Source organism: Drosophila simulans, chromosome 2R (genome assembly GCF_016746395.2).
Source record: "Drosophila simulans strain w501 chromosome 2R, Prin_Dsim_3.1, whole genome shotgun sequence".
In the NCBI taxonomy this organism is placed as follows: Eukaryota; Metazoa; Arthropoda; class Insecta; order Diptera; family Drosophilidae; genus Drosophila; species Drosophila simulans.
This window is the reverse complement of record NC_052521.2, coordinates 15,532,352-15,543,941: the sequence shown is the minus strand read 5'-3', so window position 1 is coordinate 15,543,941 and position 11,590 is coordinate 15,532,352. Positions and strand designations below refer to the sequence as shown.

General features: G+C 40.1%; 1 protein-coding gene across 1 annotated transcript; it reads right to left on the bottom strand.

The window, feature by feature from the left end:
- Positions 1-6,759: 6,759 nt before the first annotated feature.
- On the bottom strand, positions 6,760-7,878 carry LOC123327118 (probable E3 ubiquitin-protein ligase IRF2BPL). The gene has a single exon (XM_044922589.1). It carries the CDS (start codon positions 7,646-7,648, stop codon positions 7,478-7,480), a length of 171 nt encoding a protein of 56 aa, XP_044778524.1. The 5' UTR covers positions 7,649-7,878; the 3' UTR covers positions 6,760-7,477.
- Between the last annotated feature and the right edge of the window lie 3,712 nt (positions 7,879-11,590).

The window sequence follows — 11,590 nt, the reverse complement described above, 5'->3', positions numbered from 1 at the left end:
AGGGGCATTCATAAATTTCAATTGTGCACTTCTCTTTTGTGGATTGTGTGGTATTGAAATGCTTGACATTAATTAACAGCAAATAAATTAAATTACCCTCCTGCCGTGAATGAACATTTGCAATATTTTGTACAAGAATGCCACACAAATTATTCGTACCCTATCAGGCGAATAACGTTAATTACACATCATTATAACGTTCGAGAAGGCTTGCCAAAAAAAAAAAGAAGAAATGAAAATCATACATATACCTCAATCGTCCCACATAAATCTTTTCGTACTCGGTGGGAAATTGGCATGGTTCCCAAAAAGATGTGCTCGAATTTTTACCCCGAATTTTACATATTCATCCATTTAGAATATTTGGCTCTTCAATTTTTCGAAACGTTTGAACGCTCTTGCTTGGCTGATGATGGCACATTAATGCCAGTAAATCTTTGGAGCATTTACGTTATTATATCGAAGGATTATGTGATTAGGGCCAAGTGTTGATTTTCCGCCCACAAATCGCGTTTGATCTTCGCAGCGGGAAGTGACGATTGAAAATCGCTTTTCCCACCAGATGCTGTTTGTTTTCATTTTCGTTTTTGCAGCACAGCAAATGAAAATTGCGAGAATCTCCTCCCCAGTATTCGAATATTTATTCATTTTAAACAAAACAACGATGTGAACGGAATAAATTGAAATGAAAACTCAAACCAGAAGCGGAAGCAGCCAAAAGTTTCTTTTTCCCGAATTTCAATAATAAATGAATAATAGCATCGAGATTCGAAATGAAATGTGAAATATTCCCAGGGAGAACTTTTTTCTAGAATATTAACGCCATTTCGCATTAGTCTAATCAAACAGACTCATTTGTCCATACAATGCCTGGGGGCTTTGGTGGGTTAATTAAGAGAAAGGGGCTGTCTATCAACGGACTAAGGTGTGGAGTCGCTAGCCTGATAATAATAGCTTCGGCTTATTGGGTTTCAATTACTGCCGGTTCCACGCTACCTCACGGACCTGCCCTAACAAGCGCCCCTGTGCTGTACGGTGGGGCAAAACATCTAGCGATGGTCGCGTGACTCACGAGCAAGGAAATATCGCAGATATAAATGAATTGAAGGTACTGGATAAACTAGTTTGGCATATAAATCATTTTTGATCAACTTCTGTTTTGATTACATATCTAAAACTCAAAATATGCATCTTTAATATGGATGTAGTGGTTTTTTGAATGAATTACTTTCAAGATTCATGACCATTTACTTACATTTCCTAGATATCGCTAAAACACACTTTGCATACCTTATATCAAAGATTTCAATCATCTCTCAACCTAATTACCCAACCAAACAGCCAGCGTTCGATTGGGCAACACTTCTCAGATGATAGTTGGCCAGTGTCAAACGGAAAAGTGGCAGGTAAACCAGTCACGTATACTATGTAATCACGCACACACCTCTGGCCCGGGTTTGTAGATGCCTTTTACATATCCGATCTGATATCCCGCAAAAACAGAGAGCTTGGGCCAGTGTGTCTGCCCATTCATTGCCATGTTTGCCCACGTCGTCGCCAGTCGTAAAATGCAAATTGCATGCAATCAACGCGTTTTTCGTTTAATTATTATGAGAATTTTTTTTTTGTGTATTTTTTTTTTTCGCTGGCACGGAACGTGCCAAGTGCCATTCGCATATACAGCAAACGGCGGCAGCGAAAACAACTTGATCCGCCCGGCGGATTTTCAGATACAGTACACCGGGTATTATCGGCCTTTGTCTGGGCCGCCTGGGGGCTGCCATTTTCAATTAAATTACCGGGCATTTGGGCGCAAATTGCGGTAGCTCGTCCACATAGTACGAGTAGCATTCTCTGTAGTATGCTGAAATAAAATTCCACTCTAATTAATTTACATTATTTATCGGTTTCGCAATAGTACACCTCCAATTGGGGGTCACTAATTAATATAATACTCCCTGCCGATTTGCGCCACGTGATCTACATGTGCAAGTTGAACAAAGTTGTAAATTGTGCGAGCATTAACTTAAATTTAGACTTCATTCAAATTTGACAGAGTCGTTTTATTTTTTGCTGCTTTTTTTTTTGCCGCTCGCTGACTTTGCTTTAATTTATCGCAATTTTTATTTGGGCAAGAGACATTGAACTCGAAAGTGTGTGAAGGCATTTTATTTATTTGTTTCTGTTTCGGTTTCGGTGTTTCTGTTTAAGGCGTGGGCGGTCGGCAATGAAATGCAAATGTTGGCTAAATAAATGAGCAGGGAAATATGTTAATTGGAACATTGACAGCTAAGTGATTTTTTCGTTAATTCCGAGAACAAATTTCTGGGGCTTAAATTTCTAGTAAATGCTGCAATTGTTAGCATTCAAATTCGGTAGCGGATTTTGTATAAGATCTAACAAACGAGCAAAATGAGGGCAAGCTGTTTATAAATATATAAATTTAGTACTTAAATAAACAAGAATATTTATGCGCACACTTAGTTGGCGTTTCCTAAAGGTTTTAAGTATCCAAGTGGGCAAAGTGCCACAAAATAAATTGTAATTAACAGACAAATAAAGTAAAACTATAAGATACATTAATTTTTTAATATCTATTTGGGTTTGCTTTTGCAACAAAACTTTGAATCAATCTTTCGTTTTCTTTTTTTTTTGGTGTGGGTAAAAACCAGTTAAATAAAACTATTCCAACCAAATCAGGGCATCTCGCACACAACTGACTCCTGCGGACGTGGAAAGAGCGCCAAGAATTTTCCATAAAAAGGCATTCTCAATTTGGTTTCGGAATTCTCATACTTCACAGTACGTGACTGGGAGTTGTAATCTGCAGGAAGGAGCGAAAACCACATAACACGCACACCAACTCCAATCGAGAATAATATTTGAATTGCAAAATGGAGTGGACAAAACACAAATATAATTTGTGCAGTATATGCAAAATTGATTAGATTGGGTGCGGTTTTGGCCTGGAACAATGTTCGCTTTATGGAAAATTGAAATTAGTTGACTTCATTCCATACACCCCACCCCCCTCCCACACACACACACACAGGAATACACAAGCCTGACACATTAAATGGCATGCATAATTGAATTATCGAGTGCGGGGTGAATTGTGGGCAAAATGGGGTCGTTGGAATCCCGATACCAACAGATATATATGTATACACACAACAATGAAGGTGTTTTGCCGGCTCGAATTTTGTCCAGTTGAAACAATTCGATGTCAATTGCAGGGCCGTAATTAAATGGAGAAGGGAGTCTACTTCGTAGTGTGTTTGAAATTTAATAGAATTGCCCCAGGCGTTTGCATGCATACGTGAGTATCTCGGTTTCTGTGAGGATTTACGAGCCACACAACATTCACAACAGCCAACGACAATGGAAATTTGCAATCCTGTTCGTCCTGTCGCCTGTCTGCTCCTGGTCCTGGTCCTGTGGCAAACTGCTTGTGTATGCACATATGCAAGTCAAATAAACGTAATAATAAAATTGTTGCATACCCCGGGCTCTGAATATGCCACGCAAATGAGCAGGACGGCAGGCAGGTTGCATGTATCCGATACACGCATTTTGAATGCATTATATATGCATATATACAATAGAACACTGTAGCATAAGAAGCTTTGCAACTGAAAGTTACTCAACTTTATCGTACCATTAAAATATATCAATACCTCACTGAATGAACTTAAATATTTTTTTTTTTTTCGTTGTCTAACAATGGAATTTGCAATTTGCATAAGCCCTTTTGTAGCCAGTGATTGAAGGGTGGAAAACACTTCAATTAGGGTTCTCTATCTGTGGGCGTTCACTGTACGTACCTGAACTCGGTTAATCACTTGACGGCCAGCGAGTGAGGAAAGGGAAAACAAAGCGCTAAAATAACAATTTAACAACTTGTTCAAGACGAGCAACTTTGCCTCCACCTGTCATCCCGCCGCGTCCATGTCCATGCCCATGCCCATGCCCACTTACCCATACCGATTGCCATTCCATTCCACCACCCCGGTAAAACCGCTCAACCTCGTTATTGTCATTACCATTATATGAATGTATGCATGAACAATGCCCGGGTAATTATTGTTTTTGGGGACAGACAGGGGCGATTGCGTGACTCGGGCACATTTGTTTTGTTTACGGAAAGTAATTGCAAAAGTTGTTTCAATTTTGCCCAACAGCGATAGCAAGCCAACCGAAGAGGGTTAACAACAAACGCTCTCGCTCCTGTAAACTGAAAAGCTAAACAAAAAAAAGAAAAAATACTGGGCATTGGGGCAGGCAAACAATGCATAATTGGCATCAGCTTAATGCTTTAACTTGCCGAGTGCCAGTGGCAAAAGAAAATAAAATGAAATGCAAAATGCAGAAAGCAAAATGCTACCAAACCAACCCAACCCGCCCACCCAAAAAACAGCATCAAAAACGCATTTACCCCGCCCACACAAACGATGAAAACGATGGCGTTGGGCGAAAAGTTTTTAGTTCAACGGGGTAGCGAAAAATATAAAAGGAAAACTATATGTGTGTACAAAAAAAAAAAAAAAATAAAAAAATTTGTAAAATAGTGAGATGGGCGTGTGGGGGAGTGGCCAACGTTCTTTTTGTGCCATTTTCTTCGTTGCTTTGTTTAAATTACAATTTTCTTCTGCTGTGCGCTCTCTTTTTCGGCACTTTTTCCCCCGCGCGCTGCACATCCGGCGCAAAAAGTGCATGAAAAGCGCAAAAATGGCACAACTACTATATATCTTCTTCCTCTTCTTTATTTTTTACTTTTTGTTGCCGCGCTGCATAGCAAAAAAAAAAAGAAAAAACAGAAGTCGACGAGGAGAAGCAGAACAAGTCGGACAGGCGGACTGGCATTCAGTCATTTTAGCATTTCAGCCATTCAGTCAGCGAGTCATTCGCATGTTTTCCACTCGGTTAGGGTGATTCAGGGGATTACCAGCGAGGAAAACTTAGTTTGAAAGTCTAAAATCGCCTAAATATGAAACTATTTGGGCTTTAAGGTAACACTATTTGCACAGAGTGACCAGCTTTTTATATGCAGCAGTAATTTGATTGTTTTGCTAGGAATAAACAAACAGATTACCAAGCCTAAACTAAAATGGAATTTTAAAGTACACAATAACTGTGTGTGTTTTATTGCTGACACACCCTGACAGATGCGCCTCAGTTTATTCGGATTCGCTTTTGCCTCTGCATTTTCCTCTTATGCAAAAAAAAAATGAGGGAAAATATGTTTTTTGCCAGCATTTTGGACGAAAATGTTTGTGAATTATTTAAGGGAAAACCAAAGCATCCCAAACTAAACAAAAAGTGAATGTGCACGAATAGGAGGCTGCTGTTGTGGGGCACTTAAAATTTAACATGCTAAATGAATTTAAGGCAGAATTCTGCTAGCCGTCAGATATTTTTCATCTTTCCATTTATTCGCTTTCATTAGTATCGCTTGATACGCATTTTTGATTTATTACGTGTGCGTCACTTGGAAAGCTTTTAATTGAACATTAAATGAAAGCCATTTATTGGTTTTCTGCTCAAATACATGAACACACATAATGTAGTTATTTAATTCGAATTGTAATTAATTGCATACTATTATTGTTGTCTCTTTGCAGGTCGGTATTCAATTACACTGATTTTAATCAATATTTTCGATGAATGCCGCGTGAGTTTCCATAATTTATTTTACAATTGTGATCTGGTTTATACAAATTGCTATTAGAATGTTAATTAGTGGAAAATAATGTTAGTTTGCCGAAAAAAAAATGTTATTCAATTGAATTACACATTTGAATGGCATTTTCCTTGGCCTTTTACTGGCTTTTCGCTTTCCCATTGCAAGCGACTTTCTCCCTGGCTGAGCAAATCGGAAAAAGAAGGGACAAAGAGTGAGTCATTGAGATAAATAGCCAGAGCATTTGGCAAATTGAAATCAAATCAATAGCGGCGAATCAAATTGAAGTCTCGAAACACGAATCAAACTTTGACTTTGTGGCAATAGGAGGGAAAAGGGAAAAATCCGAAAGTGCGCCAAATGCAACTAAGCGATACATAATACGGTAAGGAAAACAGAAATCCCCACCAACCCCCGCCGATGCCCGCCAGATAAAAGATGATTGAATGCAACTGGCTGGCGCTGAGTCCCCGAATTCCCCGCCAAAAATCCCCTGTCTTTCTTGTCTGATTAACATAAATCGTGCTGGCTGCCGCCGACTATATCTTATTTCGATTTTTTTCCTCGCCTTTGGTTTGTTTGGTTTTTATTTTTTGTTTTGTTTTATTCGGTTTGGTTTTTCTTTCTCTCAAATGAACTACGGGCTTATGCAAAAGCTCAGATGGCGGCACAGGCAGCAGCAGAAATTGAATGCAAGCGAGCTGAAAAATAACAAAAAAAAATAAATAAAAACGAAAGGCAGCAGTGAAATAAAATTCAGATGGGGGAATGAAGCATGGAGCAGCTCCAGCAGGAGCTGGTTGGTCCTCCATGTGGATAGTGGATGCTGCATAGTGGATATGGAGAGGTGGGCAGCGGCAACAACACATCAGTGCCTGCCTGCTGACTTTTATTGCAATCGCAGGTCTCGAATTCAGCGCAGTCTGCAACTTCGAAAACGGGGGCTGAAACTTACTTAACCCATTTTCACACCAGCTGGTTAAATAGTGGCATTAAAACGTTTAATCTGTTTTTTACAATTAAATCAATCCGAACATTAGAAGTTAGGAGTACAATATGGTTCTTAGCCATAAAAAAAAAAACAAGCAGAAAAGTCCAATTTCCAAAAAGTTTATCCGCATTATGCGAACATGACAAATTGCTATTCCAAAAACTGTGAGTAAAACCAATTTGAGTTGCAACAATGTAGAGACTTCCTTTGTCTCGAAAATCGAATCTTTTTTAAAGGCAATCGAAAATCGAAACCAGTGACGGGTTAAACTTTTTGCTGATGAGCATGAGAATGATGTTGCTGTCGGGCTCCGCTGGCTTTCATCCTTTGGGTTCCCTTGCTTTTTATCTTTTTTTTTTTTTTTTTTTTTGTCTTTCCCTCACTTTGGTTTGAACTTCATTGTTGGCTCGCTTAAAATTCCAAACAGCAAATTGCAACTGCCAACAATTTCGAGGCTATCAGTGGCATAGCATCAGGCAACCACGTCGCTGGTGGCTGCTGCTCCTGCTCCTGCTGCTTCTGCTGTTGCTCTTGCTGCTGCTGCTGCTGGTGGAGATGCTGATGTTGCTCCTACCACTGGCAGTAATTTTATGCAAGATGCTATCTCAACACACCTCAACACGCCTGCTGGCGGAGAGGCAGTGAAATGCATGTAAGCCATTTCACTGGGTTCTGCTTCTTGGCCATGCTTGGTTTGGTTGCTGCTGTTGTTGCTGTTGCAAGTATGACAAACAGCCTGCTGCCGTCTTTTGAATGGAATTCAATTCCCATGCAGCAGGGGCAGCAGTGGCGGCACAGCAGCAACCCTAGACGTCTCTCACATCTCGTGCCTTTTGTCTGCCTTTTATCTGCTGATGTTGCTGTTGCTGCTGCGGCTGCTGTTGCTGCTGCTGCTTCTCGGCACAGCAATACTTGTTTAGCTTGTTTACCGCCGCTGCTGCTGTTGCTGCTGCTGCTGCTGCTGCAGTTATTGCCATTGTATCTTGATGCCTTTCAAGTGCCAATTGTGCGACCGCCCCGAACCTTTTTATTTCTGTCTTCCCATCCCCCCTCTCCCCTTCATTTTTTTGCGAGACAAACTCATTGCTTATTTAATTTAAGGTGGGAATTTCAGCGTTTTCCCCTTCTTTACTTTTGTGTCACGAGCGAATTTATTCAAATTGAGTTGATAATAGTTGCGCTACAGCTACTGCTGCTGCTGCTGCCGGCAATGCCATTCAAGTGTTAATTGTTGTCGGCACCCTTTTGAGGATCTGAGAAGATTTGTTGGGTATTTAATAAATATTTGCACAGCACAACAACGACTGTCAGGTTTAATCAACAATGAGAACGGCATTTGCTCTCTTATGGCCAGCTACTAGCTCTAGTCCCCAGTAATTCACGATTTCCTGCTGTAATTGAAAAGATACCAAGACAAGTTGCTGCTGTTGCTGCTACGGCAGCAACATTTCAACCAGTCGACGGCAGTCGCGGTAGTGCATTAATTATTCATGAGTTGTCGCGCAGGCGACATTGCAGCTACAGCTACAGCAGCAACATTAGCAGCAGCAGCAGCAGCAGCAACTCGGAGACAGCGGCAACATAATTATTCATGCGCGCTTATCGCCAGAAAGGTAGGCAACACCATTTTAACCACAAGCGGATTATAATTATCAACAGTTGCCATCAGAGCGGACAGACGGACGGACGGACAGGCGGACTGACGGTCAGTTGCTGCTACTTGGAGGCGCAGCAGCAACATGTTGCTGGGGGGTTCACAATACATGGCTAATGACTATGATGATGATGATGATGGTGATGGTGAAGCCAAAAACGCGCTGCAGCAAATATAATTACACGGCCAGCAACAAGACAGACAGCTGCTTTAATTGATGTTGATTGCTATCAACAACACTGCCTCCGAGTTCTTCGCATTTTGTCGGAGTACCCAACACTACCACTAACACGCTCAATTGTAATTCTTTTCATTGCCCGCTTTTGTCAGAGGTGGAAACCTTTCCAAAATAATGAACTGTAAAAACATGAACAGAAAACAATGGGAAAAAATCTTTTATTGCATGTCAGCGTGACATTAGGAGCAATCTTGGCCCAAACAACTAAATTAGCATTACTAAATTGTGCTCGTATAATGACTAAATCGAAACGGAACCAAATAAGAGCCATGCCCACGCCATTGAATTTATAAGCTTGGTAAAAAAAACTAACTGAAATTACATAAATAAATAAGTTTTGAAAGCTGATACCCACTGATGATTTAAACTGACTCGTGGTAAAGAAAAAACCAAATCGCATTCAAGTTATTATTATTAAATATGGCCTATGCACATGTTAACACCGTAGAACTAAGCTCATTAAAAGAAAATGCATTAAGTCAGAGTTATTAATTATATAAGCTGCTTACAATTCAATAATACCGCTTTTGTTTTAATATTTCCCATCAATTTAAGAGAGGCTAAATGTTATGGCTCATAAATAGGATTTATTATAGAGTCAATAAAAAGTGGAATTAACCTTTAGCCGAGTTCAAATTAAAAACTCTACAAAGCACAAATACATAACATTAATATACAAAATAATGTCCCATAAAAAAGACATTAATTTGAAATTAGTGGACAAGCTGCTTACATTCTAACAAAATTCCTTTTGGGCCTTAAATTTTTTGCTTATGTACGTATTTCTTTTGGCACCACGATTATAATGGTCCATAAATTGGATTTATAATTTAGCTGCTGCAGCTAATGTTCGCACATATATATTTTATGCTTTAATATACACATTTATTTTCCGGACCATTTGGGTTTATTACCCCAAGCGGTAGTTAAGTTATTTTCGTGGTAATTGAAACGCGGGACGATTGTCAAGGCAACTTTTTATTTTTCGCATATATTTTGCCGGTTTAACAGAAGTCCTGTGATGAATCAATCAAAGCTTAATTTGCCATGGGTTCCACGCAGTAAGCATTTAAATTTTAATTAACATTTTTGAATTGTGCAAAACGAGCACTTCCCCTCTCTTTCACTTTGCGTATTTATCCCGTAAGAGTCTCCATTCAGGCCATCTCTTTTGCTCTTGTAATGGAGTTTTTGGAGTCCAAGGGGGTAAAGAGTGAGCAAGCGAAAGAAAGAGAGAGCGAGCGAGCGAAAGAGAACGAACAGCGGCAGCCATGTTTGTTGTATGGCGCTCACTCATTAAAGCCTGGCTGTGCGAGAGAGACAGCGACAGGCTGCTACAACTTTTGGCGCATGTTGAGCTGCGCATGCAAAAAAAGCAAAAAGGAAGTGGAAAAGGAAGGGGACGGGTATGGGAATGGGAATGGGAATAGGATTGGGAATGGGGAAAAGGAAGAGATGGAGAAGGAGGTGGGCAAGGTGGTTGTTCAGAAGGGGGTGGCGGTGGAGTAGATGGGAGAGCTGGGGGGGAAATGGGAAACTTTGCGACGCCTGCTGGCTTTTAGTTTGCCTTTTAAATGTTTAAACGATTAAGTCGAATTTTAATTTGGCCGCAAAGCATAACACGACTTTACACACACACTTCTTGTTTGCTGCCTTGTGTATGGGAGCCTGTGTGTGTGTGTGTGTGTGTGTATGTTTGTGTTTGTGTTTTTTGCCCCTGGGTGCGGACCGAAAACTAACAGAAATGTAAAGCAGGCAATAAAGTGGCAACACGCTGACTTTGCCCATAAACTAACTAACCGAATCTGTTTGGGGGCGTCTCTTTCTGCTCGCGTTTTCTTGTTGCCTGTCCACTTAGAGATGGAAGTGCAGACGATTAACGATAGACATGCAAATCAGTGGGACCAGGCCAGTGATTTATGCTTGTTTGTTCAATCAATAAGAAAAAGTGAGACTGCTTAAATTTACTATTGTTCGCTATTTATCAGTAGAACGCTGCTAAAATTTAAATATAAACATCTAATAATCTATTTGGTGGTTCCGTAAAGTGTACAATTTTGTTGAAGATACTTAATACTATCATTTTTGTAAACATCATAACCCATTAAAATGGTAATTTTATGATTTTCCTCGTTGTTCATAAAGTTTAAATTCGTCCCTGCCAATCCCTTTGGGAATCGCTCGAAATGGATGATATTTAAACGAGTCTCTCTCCACTTTGTGCTACAAGTAGTGGGGGGAAGCTGAAAAAGTACTTCAGCAGCCAAAAGATGACTCGTCGTTTCTCCTTTCTCTTTTCCACCAGGCCCGTCTCTTTCTGTCATTTGCTGCCGACACTCATTAATGTTTAAAGTGTTTTATGATATGCATAATTGCTTGTACAGATAATAAAGTTTTCCGCCCGACCATTGACCACCCCCGCTTAGCTTTCGGCCCCTTGGGTCATTTGTCCATTCACTTAATTAAAATGCAAATGGAAATTCTTCAAATGGCCTGCAGTGCGGCGGAAAAGTCATGGGACAGTAAAATGCCAGGGAAAGAGAAACGCGCATAGCTCGTGACCCTGTTGATGACAGGTTCCCATTTCCTTGATATTTGTTGTCTTTATACATTTTTATTTGCAAAAGACACAATGTGTTCAAAGTGTATACTTTAATACTACATGCGGTAATAATTTAAACGATTTATTATTTATCTAAACTGCACTAGTCTCGTTGCTGTGCGAAACAGCTTATTTTTATCAGTGTACTCCACATACTTGCGGAAGTTTTCCCCCTGTGCATTGTCTTTGTGACTCTTGTATCTGTTGCTGTTGCTACTGCTACCGAGTTTACGACGCGTGAACGGCAACAGCAACTCATCCACAAAAGAGGCGACAAAATCCTCCGCTTTTTTTTATTTCTTTCCCCTTAACAAGAGGGGAATACGATCTTCGATGCTTCTGCATCGTCAGCTTCTTGCTGCCTCCCTGTTTTTTTTTTTTGTGTTTTGTATTTTATCCGTTTTGTTTTTATTGTACAAGCGTTT